The sequence below is a fragment of the Siniperca chuatsi genome, linkage group LG3 (assembly GCF_020085105.1).
Source record: "Siniperca chuatsi isolate FFG_IHB_CAS linkage group LG3, ASM2008510v1, whole genome shotgun sequence".
NCBI lineage: Eukaryota > Metazoa > Chordata > Actinopteri > Centrarchiformes > Sinipercidae > Siniperca > Siniperca chuatsi.
The window spans coordinates 8,280,087-8,293,655 of NC_058044.1; the positions used below are offsets into that span (position 1 = coordinate 8,280,087).

The following is a 13,569-nucleotide window of genomic DNA, read 5'->3' on the forward strand; positions in this document are numbered from 1 at the left end:
ATGTACATATGGGGATGTGAGTATTGTTTTAAGATATACCTGAAAATATGCAAACCGATCCTTTAAGTATGTATATAGTCACACACACACATGCGCAGTGTACCTGTAGCCAGGCAGGGTATATCTACATTCCTGTCGAGCTCAGCGAAGATCTTCCTCTTAGGTTGAGCAGTCAGAGAAGGTGGCTCTGCAGAGAAAAATGTTAGGACAGGCGTTTAAGTATACAGCACATTCTGTATGAATATATAGATAAAATAACATCTCAAACTGAACAACAAAAACTAAGAACACCCCCTGCTGTGTGCAACACGTGTGGACTACTAATAATAAGCCCTCAAAAAAGGCTTACAAAACGTATTTCTCATTAAATAGCTGAAACAAAATCTCGAAAGAAAAATTGGAAGTTTGTTCTCTCCAAGTATTTGTTCTTTAATAGAGAAGATACTTGGAGTGGAAAACTCGGCACTGCAGAATAAGAATGGGACCCCTTGTGGCTCTGAGTATCTTGAGTGTCATTGCAAGGCAGGATTTCTGTCTATATGCCCTGTGAAATTACTTCCACACACAGTCATAGAAAAACACATTCTGTGAGTTTCCCAAGGGAAACAATCCCCTTTTTAAACTACTCCATTTCGCTGCCAATAACAGCTCCCTCTAAACATCTTCACCAGTGTCGCTCTAAATGCTTACAGCAACTCAGAGACAAAGCTTCCCTCGACTTGAAAATGAATATATATGCCTTTCGCTGTATTACTGTAATGCTACATGTTATGAAAAAATTACCTACTCCTGCACACGCTCCATTTCTTTCAAAAACATTTGTTAATATTTAGTGAGAGATATTGATACAGCAATCCCGGGGGGATGGAGACAGGCTGCCTGATTCATTTTCACTGGCACCTGAAAAATGACTGAGGAAAATGAAATGTCCAGTGTATGCACTAAATAATGAATGTGTATACTGTAAAGATATAATTTTTATTGAACACAGAGAAAGCATTTTAATAGATTTTTTTGTTTGTTTGTTTAATAATAACATAACAGTAATGTTTTGACACCATGCTGTCATTTTAATGCTGTTGTACGTTTAAGAAAAAAAGAGAATAAATCCCTTTGTGCTCCAGTGTTATTTCTCTTAATTTCTCCTTTGTTGCTTCACACAGTGGATGGGTAAACCGAGGTGGCAATAAAAAAAGACAAACTGCAAGTTTGATCAAGCTGTGTGTGTGTGTGTGTGGACAGCTACAGAGTAGACTCCCATGTTGGTGCTGCATTTATTCTACTTTAAAGTTCTTTACTACTTTGTGGTAACTTTTAAACCCACACATGCGCGCGACTCCTATCTTTATTGTGCACGGCGGAATTCTGCATGATTTTTGACAAGCGAACGAGGGAGGCGTGCAATGAAGGGAGAACAGGAAAACAAGAGATGAATAAGCCATGTGGCGTGACACCGATAACACAGATGCATTAATCGCCTTCAGTCAGGTGAGTGCAAGGACCTATACGCACAACAAAACACATTTTGGAGCGTTTGGGTGGTTGGGTTTAGAGCTTTGAGCTTCCGTGGATTCCCTGCTTTCTGCCTGCAAAACAAAGATGGAGAACAACAGCTATATTGTTGTTTGCACCAACAGCCGTCTGTACAGTTTACAACACGGGCATGCAGTGTCATACATATTCCGATTAGTGGATCTGGGCAGAAAATAAATTAAATTGAATAATGAATACCTTTGAGGCTGTCTCCTACTTTCACACAGACACATACACTATTCTGTTTAGGAATCCCTTTCATTGCATCAAGGTCTGTTGAGCCCATAGCAGAAAAAGAGGATCAGTACCAATGTATTCATCAGTCTCTACTCCTCTGATACATATGAATGCATGCAGACTTTGTCCCTGCCAGGCAGGCCTTAACAGTCCTGTCTGCTTAATGAAGGAAGATAAAGTAGAGAGGGAGAAAGACAGAAAGAAAGAGTACAAAAGTTGGTGGTAGATAGTGAGGGGGACACAGAAAGGGAATGAGTGGGGTATAAATATTCAGGCAAGTCTTTTCTGACTAGTGAGTATTCTGTAGGCGTGGGGAGTTTGCTCTCTCTGCTTTAGGTGCTCCCTCGCTCCGACAATCACAGCAGATCAAAAAGACGCTGACGAACTGGGGGAGAAAAGTTTCGCTTCATCAATCACTAGCTCCCTCCCTGCGTGTATGTTGTTTTCTATTTACGCACACATATCGAGGACAGGAGTGGATTGTGACGAGAGCGCTCCTGTTTGAGTGCTTTCAGTGTTCTCTTATTGATTGGCGACTCCAGGGAACAAAACTCATTTAGCTGCCAGGCATGTGTGTCTGCGGTGCCATTTTGTGATTGTGTGTAACCGTAGAGACACACATGCATGTATATGTGAGCACATATGATTGAATTAGTGTGCACATGCATGTAACAGCTGATTGTGACTATAATGGGCAGTTTATTGGTGAGTGTGGACAACAGATTCAGCTCGAGTAGTCCTGTAGTTGACAGTCACTGCCCGGGGTGTTCACAGAAAAGAAAAGCAGGAATAAATGGAGGAATAAACAGAAAGAAACAGTGCCTGGAGCAACAAATGTACAAGAAAAGACAAGAGCGGGGTTAAAACAGAAATTAATGGTACATGTTGAGGGCATTGGGCTTGATGTGTCAGGCCTACCCAGGATAATCATGGATAATCATGTTAGGCACTGTGTGTGTGTGTGTGTGTGTGTGTGTGTGTGTGTGTGTGTGTGAGAGAGAGAGAGACAGTGTGTGAGTGACTGCCTTTTTCTCTTACCCATTACAGTGAGGTGTGCCCTTGCCTCCACAGGTTTGGCAGTGCTGTTGCTAAGCAATGCTTCACAAACGTATAAGCCTGTGTCAGAAGAGGTAGGGGCAGGAATAATGAGCCGACGCCCACTGGCCAGCCGACGCCCATCACGTTTCCATGACACCACGAGGATGTCAACTGGTCTGAGAGGAGAGGAGAGGAGAGGAGAGGAGAAGAGAAAGAATAGCAAGAGTGGGGTGAATTAGAGAAAAGGGAAAGGAGTGACAGAAGGCAATTACAACATATTAAATCCATCAGTTTATGTGTCAATGAGGCAGGAAATGAATGATGACAGTCTGTATATCAGAGCAGTCAGCTCTACTCAGCATGAAGGAACTTTGGATGTTGGAGAAAGAGAATGAGTTTTCATGTATAGTGATATTTTGTTCTGGATAAACAACATCAAAACACCATTTGTTCGTGTGTGTATGTGTGTATGACAGCAGTAAAACAGCATTGTATCTATTCATGAAAGTGGAGCTCAATTTTTTGGTGCATTTTCATGCAACAATTGAGTTCTTACAAGCAATCTGCATTCAAATTTACAACTGATTTACTAGGACAACAGCTAATTGTGTAATCGGCAGCTGGAACTGCCTTCTAGATGCATTTTGTTAAGGACAGCTTAAAAGTTGTAGTAAATACTAAACTATAGTACTGATAAAATAACATTACAAAACATATAAAATCATTGCTATGGCTGCAAATAAACAACAAAAATTATTTAGGTGTCTATTACTAATAGTTTGGTTTAAGAGATTTGTAAAAGCAATGCAGCAGGAGTCAATCAAAGGAATTAAACAAATAGAATGACATAAAACAATATATAAAAAAGGCTGCTTGTGAAATACAAGTCATATTGAACAAGTGACATCTCCAAAATTAACTTAGAGATCATTAATGTTACATTGTTTTGCTTTATTAATATTGCATTCTTTGGTTTCATTCCAATAGCAATCACTTGATGACATTAGTTGGCACTAACAAAGGACTGTCATATTGAGAGTTGTGGAGGAGGTGAAGACAAGCTGGTAATTTAGCCATGTTAAGGTGGGAAAATGGCATTTTTGGACAATTCTTGCATTCAACGACATGTTTTCAGCTGCAAAATATGCTGTTTTGGATGTAAATCAGGTCAGTTTAGTAAAAATATACTAAAAACCATTATGTGTAAGGAGTCACATAATACTCAAGTTCTTCAAAGTTGGTAACTTGGATGAACTTGGTACTTGCCTACTGTGCTGTGAATGGCTCAGGCCCATCCTACATCCAGGACATGGTCAAACCATACACCCCAGCCTGTCCACTGCGCTCTGCTACTGCCAGCTTGCTTACGACTCCCTCACTATGAGGGGGGCCCCAGCTACTGCTCAACAAAATCACAACTGTTTGCGGTCCTGGCTCTACAATGGTGGAACGAGCTCCCCATCGACATCAGGAAAGCCGAAAGTCTACACATGTTCCATCGCAGACTGAAAACTCATCTGTTCAGACTGCACCTTGGCTCATAAATAACAAAAAAACAACCACTTTCTCTATCTCTTATTGTTTCTAAATGTAGCACTTGAAGCAGTTCAGCATATTTGATGAAGTTAATGTACTTGTAATTTCTGAATTGCATCCTCATGGTTGAAAGCATGTGTTGTAAGTCGCTTTGGATAAAAGCGTTAGCTAAATTATGTTATGTAATGTAATGATTTAGTCCACTAAATATGCAATCCAACTGTAAATAATATAATGTCAGACATAAAATGTGTTTTGCCTTTTCTTTAGATACAGTTGAGCGTATGCTGCTTTCTGTTTCAGATGATACACCCTGAGGTGTAGACAAAGTTGTATGAAAAGTAATTAAACTTATTGCTAGGCTGATATGTCAAAATTTTAATATGCTTACTCAGTGGGTCCTGTCCACAACAAAAGAATCCAAAATTTAGCCAAAGACTGAAAAGCTGATTTTATATCCCTTAATACTGGGCCTACTGGCAAATACTGTTTTCAGTCAAACCCCTAATTATTTTAGCACTCTACCAGGACTGCATTGGTGCATATGACTGATTAATGGTTAATGCATGTGGATAGCAGATGCTTTTAGACTTGCACTTGATTTCACTGATCATATTCTTCTTTCTCCCAGACTGCAGTGGAATAGTTTCTCTCTTTCAGTTGTTCCCTCGGTACAGAATTATCTCTCTGGAGTGAGTATCTTTCAGACGGTGCATCTCTGATATCAGAAATAGTCCCTGTGGAGTGGATTGTTTCCAGCAGAACAAGAAATGCAGGAGACTCTGAGCTACTTTGTCTGCAGTTGTAATACCAGTAAAGAAGGTTACAAAGACCAAATTACTTGGTGTTAAATAAAAAATAAAAAAGTCTTGTCTGACCATATTTCTCATTATTTGTATGATGGGAATGGATCCTGCAGTTGCAAAGAATTTCTTTACACCTTCTGTAAGTATGTTCCCATCTTCTATTATGTGTTGTAGTTTAGTCACTTTTTTTCATATTATACCTTGAGTGCTACCCAGTGGTCAAGTGCTGGTTAAGTGCTGCTAATAAAGATTTAAAGGGACTTCAGCTCTCATAGAACAGAGCAGCCCGACTTGCCCAGACTAAATTAACACAATCCAACAAAAACCTTGCACAAATAATCAACTGTGAAACTAAATACAGCATGCTGAGCAAGTAGAGCCCAGAATATCACCTGTCGGGCTCCGACAATTCAGGCTAAAAAGGCTTTCATCCTTTCACAGCAGCCTCAGCCACACTTTTCTTTTTAATACATGTTGAAAAAGAACATGCGTCTGAGAGCACACTACAAAATGAAAAGTATTGATAATGTTCTCCTTATGTATATACTAGGATGTAAATGTGGCTACCAAAAATGCAGTTTTCTTCCAGGGCAGTTGACTGAGTTGTAGGGCCCTCCCCAAAGGAGGTAGAAAAATGGCCGAACTGTCCCTGTACCAGGTCACCTAACGGGGTGCCCCGCAAATACCCCATTCTTTACTGCAAGATAAAGTACACACAAGCCAATGCTCAGTTGCCTTTTTACTCATATAGGACACAGAGGGAGGTTGGACAGTGTGTATCTAAGGGATGAATGGAAACTGATTTCAGCTGAGTTTCTCGTAACTCCTGAACTGAAGTAGTATTTGCTGTTGCTTTGAAAAACATCTGTTGAGACAGAAAAGACTGCACCCCCTGTGTCATTATGTGTGTGTGTGTGTGTGTGTGTGTGTGTTTGTGTGTGTGTGCATACAGTACTTGGCATGGGCCAGTGTGAATTTGTGGGTGTGTTTAGATTCTCTGCTGATGTCAGATGGGACTTTGATCCAACTTCTTTTTAAGTTAACTTGGTACTGTGTGTGTGTGTGTGTGTGTGTGTGTGTGTGTGTGTCAGTGTGTCTACACTAATACTAGGGGGGAAAGACTTGCTGAGCTACAACTTTATGTGGTGTCCTCTAATTGCCCTGGAAGAAAACAGTGTTGTCTAGAAAGAGAGGAATTGTTTGTGTGTGTGTGTGTGTGTAAAAAATAAATTTACCTGGCATTAGCAATACACTCCAGTGTAGCCTCGCTGCCTGTCACCACTGTTGTGTCTTTGGGTCCGATCACAATCACGGGAGCCACAAGTTCTGATTCAGGATCTGTGACACAGAGAGAAAATATGAGAGGTTTAGGTTTAGGCCATAAATCACACACAGCATAATCTCAAACATAAACCACAGTAGTCTCCCACTTTCACACGTGCACGATCACACTCTCTTGCACTTACCACGATACTTCTTCTAACATACTCGACTATACACACAATCACAGTGTCCTTTGTTTTATAGAGTGACTGATGTCTTTGTTCTTCATTCTTTCTAAACTTCCCTCTGTATTTTGATGTCAGGAATATGATTTATTTTAACATTTTAGATTTGTTTTAAGTGAAATATTGAGTTTATATAGTGACTTTGCTGTTGTAAACATGACTGTTGCTGCTCTAGAAACATTTAGTTATATTTCAAATATTAAATTCTAATCCTGTTCCGATTTACTCTTTTTTTAAAGAATATATTTTTTAAAAAGCAATTATTTAGTAATGAAAAAGAACTGATAAGAGTATAGATAAGAGTAGTAGTATTGATAAAATCCTTATGATACCCATCCCTAAACACGAGTTTAACACTAGGCCTACATTTTGTCAAAAAACACAAATGTCATTGAGGACCCACTCAATTTTCCTGGGACCCACTCAAATGACCACCTGTGGGTCCCGGGGACTCACTACATTGAAAACCTATCAACATCACTGACTGTATGTAAGGTAATTAGTAAAAAGTGGAAGAGAATAATAGAATATGAAAGAATGATAAAATGTAAGAGAGTAAATGAGAGAATGACATTATATGTGATTCAGAACAGATGTTTGAGTGTCAGATTCTGACTGAAATGAAAAAGAGTTTGAATAAAACTCTAAAATTATTTCCACTACTTCTAAACTGTTATTGTCTCTTATCCCAGACATATTTTCAGTCTTAGACACACACGCCATAATTCTCTCTTATGAACAATATGACTCTTTGTCAAAGACACCACTGTTCTGTCTGAAGCACACTACCATACAGGGTATAATGATGTATTGGAGACAGTGTGATGGTGTGTGTGACTTACAATGATAGTGTTTAGAAAAGAGTACAGTGGTGTGAGTATGTGAAGAATGATTTATGGCCTAAAAGGTGTGTAGGAGAGTATGGTGGTGTATGTGCAAGATTATGATTGTGCGTGTGAGGGTATGATTTATGGTGTGAATGGCCTCTCATAAGAAAAGGACACGCTTGGATTGTTATCAGTTTGAAATGTGTAACATCTGCTCAGCAAAATAGTATAAAAACAGTAGAATAGGCCAATGGAAAAAAATGTTTAGCAATGTTTTACAGAATGTGTGAAGACTACATATTACTGTTATGGCTATGTGTGTGCATCATTGGATTTCCCATGGATACACTGTATAACCCATGAATATGTAGATTTCCAATAAGGGAGGAGAAGGGACTACAAATTTACAGGTCTGATAGGGGTTGGTGGGGGGTTCGAGGGGAAAGGAAGGGGGGTTCGGAGGGAAGGCAGGGGGAGGCGAGGAGCAGCTTTGATCTCCCCTTTGAAGGGAGGAAGGAGGAAAGGGTGGTAATTAACTCCCTGCTCTTTATTCTTCCTTTTCATTCTCTCTCTCTTTATCTTTTTTTTAATCGGAGAGAAAGAGCTGAAATGTCATATCCCACTGTCACACGGAATAAGATATGCAGGTACAGGAAGACAGGCAAATGATAACACACACACACACACAACGACTGTACTGTCTTGACACTTACACTCACTGATGTTCTAACTCAGGGTAGAGGTTGAGTCATTAATGGGGAAGATAAGTGAAGTGACACAAAAAAGAGAGATAATGTGTGGAAGTAATAGAGGAGGTCTCTATCACTCTCAGTTTCTGAGACACATACTGTACACAGAAAACTGTTAGGTCTTTAATTTTATTGTGCAGAAAGCAACATCTTGCACGATGTGTTACAATTTGAAAGGTTTGGCATCGGAGAAGTAAAGATGGGTAGCAGGAGTGGGTGGATGATAGAGAGGGATGGTTGACAGGCAGAAGTAGATGTAGAGAGAGCAAGAGGAGAGTGTCCATTAGCTGTTCGCTATGGCAAGCACAGGTCAGGTAGGAACTAGAAGCCATCAGTGGAGGCTTAATGGCAGTAGCGACTGCCTGATAATGAGCAGGGGGGGGGGACCCAACCTGTTAACTTGGGGCGTGTGTCTGAGGGGAGCAGACAGACAAATCAGGACAGCAGGAACACCTGTATGACAAGGGAGAACACGGAGGAAAAAGAAAAGGGGTCGGAGGAGAGAGTTATAGGGAGTATATATGTAGATGGGAAAAGTGAGGGGGGACTGTGTGCAGATGGTCTTCTTCTTCCTGGAGTGACAGACATGGTGGTAGAAGTAGAAGGGAAAGCAAAATGCCATATGGTTGTGTGATCTGCGGTCTTCTTTTCTCTCTGTCAGCGTGTCTAACATCCTCTTTCTCTGGGGAAATCTCTATCATTTCATCTCGTCTGTATTTCTCATTCCCGACTGCTTCCCTCCCTCCCTTATTCCCTATCATCCTCTTATCTCCTCCTTTTTGTTGTTTAAACATGGATTATTATATTAATCTTCGTCAATTTAAACAAGGAGAAATATTCAAACTGGCAGACAGTGTTATTATGTGTGTGTGTGTGTGTGTGTGTGTGTGTGTGTGTGTGTGTGCAAGCTGTGGCAGCTAAAAGGCTCCCTGTAAAGATTCCACAAAGAGAGTCCAGAAGTTTAATCTAACTCTATTGGATTCCTCATTTAGCAAATGAGAAACACCATGTGGCAGAGAGAGGGAGAGTGGGATTGATGGAGGGAAGGAAGGCGGTAAAAAAATGCAGGGAGGGTTGTAGTATAACGAAGCAATATCAGAACAACTTTGGGCTGAAAAGCTTCATTAAAGAAAGAGGGATGATGAAAAGAATAGCTGTTAAAGCAGTTAAAAAAATAAATAAAAATAGATGAGGACCAAAAAAAAACATACATTTTGTGTGTCTGTGTGTGTGTGTGCACATGGACGTGGGTATAATTTAGCACCAGAGAGCCAGTGACGCATTGCAACGTTACAATACTCTTGTCAGTGCAATCATTGCTGGATGACAGTAAAGGGCTGCAGAGGTGACACAGCTGTGTGAGGGTGTACATGCATGTGTGAGTGTGTGTGTCTGTGCGCGGTATTCAGATGGAAGCAGAAAAAAAAAATACAAATTAAATCAAGGATGGGAAGGATAAAAAAAACAAATAAATAAATAAATAAAAAATAAAACAGGGCTGGTAAAAGGATTGATGCAGCTTTAGGGCAGGAAAGAGATAGAGATGGATAAATAAAGGGTGAGGGAGATAGACAGAAAGAGATGGAGAGCGAGAGATGAAAGGCTATTCCATCCACAGATTAAACAGTAATCCCTCGTCGAATGGATTCTCTCAGATTACAGCTTGTTCTCCTATTAAATCTGCCAGTCACTCCAAACTCCTTATTGTGTCAGTGAGTCAGCCGGGGTGTTTGTGTGTGTGTGTGTGTGTGTGTGTGTATGATCTTTCTATGGCCGGAGATCTGTGTGTTTTAAGCCTTTCAGACAAATCTCTTCAGAGACCTAGAGAGCAGAGGGATTGGCTGAGGGGTGAACACACACACACACACACACACACACACACACACACACACACACATCTCTTTGCATGTATACACACACACGCACACAGGAGGAGGCTGGTTTTAGCTGACTGTGTATTAATAGAGTTGTGAGATAGGTGTCTGCAGGGTTCACAGCAACTAACACATATCACACTGAGACCACATACACGACAGAGAGAGAGAGAGAGAGAGAGAGAGAGAGAGAGAGAGAGAGAGAGAGAGAGAGAGACAGTTTGAGAGAAAGAAAGATGAAAAGGAGGGACACTGGAAATGAGATGTTAAAGAAAATGGAGAGCTTTTTTAAAAATAGTTTTTTTGGAGGGTATACAAAAATAAATGGAGAGGAGAAGGTTATCATTTGCTGATCTCTCTTGAGAATACTGCATGTGTGTGTGTGTAAGTGGGGTGAGTGTTTGTGCGTGTCACTGCACTCATTAATGCTGCATGCTGACAGCTAAGTGTCATCGTCTGACTACACTTGCCTTAGAATGCCAATATAAAACCACAAGCCAAGACATGCCACACACACACACACACACACACACATATAAAAGCCACACCACACCAAGAGTAGAGGATCCAAGCCCCCAGGGGAGACAGACACAGACAATGGGAAGCAGTGAGAAGATCGAGAAAGATGCCCGATTTTAAATATTCATCTCTTCCTTCAGCTGCCAACCTTTCTATCTGTCTCTGTCACTGTGCCACACAAGTGATGGAAGGAGGAGATGGAAAGATGGGAAAGAAGAAGAAGAAACAGGAAACATGTAGTAGCAATGGAGAGGCAGGGCAGAAGTTAAGCTCTCAGGAGTGCTCAATGATTATCTGATTCATTTTGAGTATTATATTAGTTGCGTTTTTTTGGCTGCTTGACAAAACCCACAATGACATAATGAGGTAACATTTCATCATCACTATACTGGAATAAGGACGTGTGCAGTTGCTTCATGCCTGCAAACTTTCTTTTAGTACAGTGGGGAAAACTGAGATAAAATATTTCTTTCTCCCATTAATTCTGAAAATCATCAACACATGACAGTGACACATGACATTTACACATGGTTAGGAGAAAATATGTCAATATTGCACAAATGTAATTATAACAGTATGTTCCCATGAACTTTATAGCAGGGCCCAAGCACTCCGAGTTCTCTGTGACTCAGTGGTTGCATATCAGCAGATAAAAAACACTCTTGTGGCATTTGTAATTGCTTTGGCTCCGTGTGAAACTGCAGCGAGAGATGGCTTGAATGCCAGGAGAAATACTGGCACCTCAGTGTGTTTTAGCCAAGCTCAGGTAATAGACACTCAGGTGATGCTGTAGGAAACTGAGTTAGCATGTCTGATGAAGCAGACAAAATGTTGCCCAAATGAAGCGAAGCCTGCGAGTTAGTTCAGGCAGTCAACTTGAGTCTGCCACCACACTGACATGGCATACTCTTCTCAATGCAATATCCTACACACCCTTTTCATTATGGCGGTGTACTAATGTCATCGGTGCTCTGCTCACTCTTTTGCTGCCACATGTCTCGCCTGAAAGCTATGCTGACATCAGTACCGCTACTGCTGCTTTTCATACAGCATCTCAAAAGCCCCAACTCCTCGCCAGCATCCACCTGTAGGCTCTGAGTTAACGTTCCCCTAGGTAGGAAGTTATTATCGAGCTTAGTGTTTCCTCGTGGGGAGAGACGAGGTCGGAGCCTAGACGCCAAACATCAACACTGACTTAATAATCCACTCCACATGAGTTGGCTGACTGAACTTGGATTAAACAATGTCATGCCATGTCAGTTTTGTCTGATGTAGTCTTTGTCCAGTGTTGCTACAATTTACAGGGAAAACAAAACACTTCCAAACTGAGATTGAAAATGACATCAGAGGTTCTTCCAGCTCTTGCTTCTCATTTGCAGTTGCCATACTGATGATGCTAGCTAGCTATAGACAACTGACACACAACCAAAGCTATCCTTGTAGAACTTGCACTTCTGCATGCGTCAACACAGTAAATAGACTATTTTAGGATAATTTTAGACTGATTTGGTTTAAAGGCCATGCTGAACCAAAATAAGTTATATACTGAACCAGATATTGTGTGTTGAATGGATCAAGATGAATAAGTGTACCATTGCACTCATACTGTCAACCATGAGCTTGTTTTACTATATTACCCAATAGATCCAGGCCTACAGCGGGCTGACCTTGAGGTCACAGGTGTCCGGCTGTAGGTTTTTCTTACTTGCCACGAGGCAGAAACAGTGAAACCGCACTGGTGGAACATCTTTTACAGCGTGTACCCACCACTGCTGCCAATGTGACCTTCAGCAAAGCATTTAGCTGAGCAGCCCTTAGCTCTGACTTTCTGGTGGGAGCAAAGGGTAACAACAATATTTTCCTATGTTTAGATAGAGAGAGAGAAAGAAAGAGCCAGAGAGAAAGAGCAGGGAAGATAATGTAAATGTAAATGGGTTCTTTACCTGTTGACCCACGGTTCTTTTTGCCAACTGTCCATCAGCCAAAGGGAATGAGATGAAAAGAAGTGGGACAAAATGGGATATAGGGAGTAGGGGAATGGGGAAAACAGAAGAGATATAATTTAGATTTCAAGTGTTTCCTCAGGGTGCAGCAAAAAGACACATTTAGCAAACACACATTAAAAAAAGCAAAATAAAATACAGGCTTCCACAAATCAGCAGCTCTGAGGCATCTCAGAGCTGACACAGGAAAAGGAGACTCCTTCCATGAGAAGGAGGAATAAACATATGCAGACAGAGAAGAGGAAGAGACAAAAAGAGAACGGCATGTTATCATGGAGTCCAGAAGAAGACGAGCTGTGTGCAGCCCATCCATCAACTGCTAGCTACCAAATTTTGTCTCTCTCATTCACTCTTTTCTTCTTCCCCTCTATCTTCCCCCTCTGCCTTTCTCCCTGTATTTGTCATAAGTCTGGAGGTAGAAAGACTGTAGGCTGTGAGAAAATGATGGCATTGACATTCTACTAGCAAAAAATCTTGATTCACTATTCATCTATCAATACAATACCCCTTCACGCTCCTATTCAGCCACTCACTCAACACTTGAACACTTGGTGTGTGTTTCTGTGTATATTTGTTTCGATCTGAGAGTGTATGTGTATGCGATGAAAAATGTGCGTCTGGGTCTTAATTTAGATTCTGACGTAACACATCAAAGTTCGTTCAGCTTATGTGATGGACACACACAAACACACACACACAGTGTATGAGAAAAGTGATGAAGAGTGAGCAAGCTAGCTGACGAGGACAAAAAACAAAAGCAGCTAAAAAAAAAATACTGAAAAAAGCTGAGGGAGGGGAGAGAAAAACTTCAGATACATAAACAGTTCAGATGTTTTCATCATTTCGGTTGAAAATAAAGATTACTCTGTTGTGAACTAGGGTTGTTATTGAACCTCAGTACTCGGTACCGACCGAAATGTGTCTATAGAGTATCCACAG

The 13,569-nt window shown here is 40.8% G+C and overlaps 1 protein-coding gene across 4 annotated transcripts in view; it reads right to left on the reverse strand.

Annotated features, from left to right (window-relative positions):
• The window catches only part of LOC122874048 (protein sidekick-1-like), a 221,951-nt gene that overhangs the window by 80,368 nt on the left and 128,014 nt on the right, over positions 1-13,569 (reverse strand). For 3 of the 4 annotated variants that reach the window (XM_044191553.1, XM_044191551.1, XM_044191552.1), the window contains exons 7-10: positions 12,571-12,597; positions 6,386-6,488; positions 2,809-2,984; positions 104-187 (exon numbers count right to left, since the gene is read on the reverse strand). In XM_044191553.1, coding sequence (XP_044047488.1) covers positions 104-187; positions 2,809-2,984; positions 6,386-6,488; positions 12,571-12,597 — 390 coding nt within the window. The remainder of the gene's footprint in view (positions 1-103; positions 188-2,808; positions 2,985-6,385; positions 6,489-12,570; positions 12,598-13,569) is intronic. The other variant, XM_044191554.1, reaches the window with a different exon arrangement.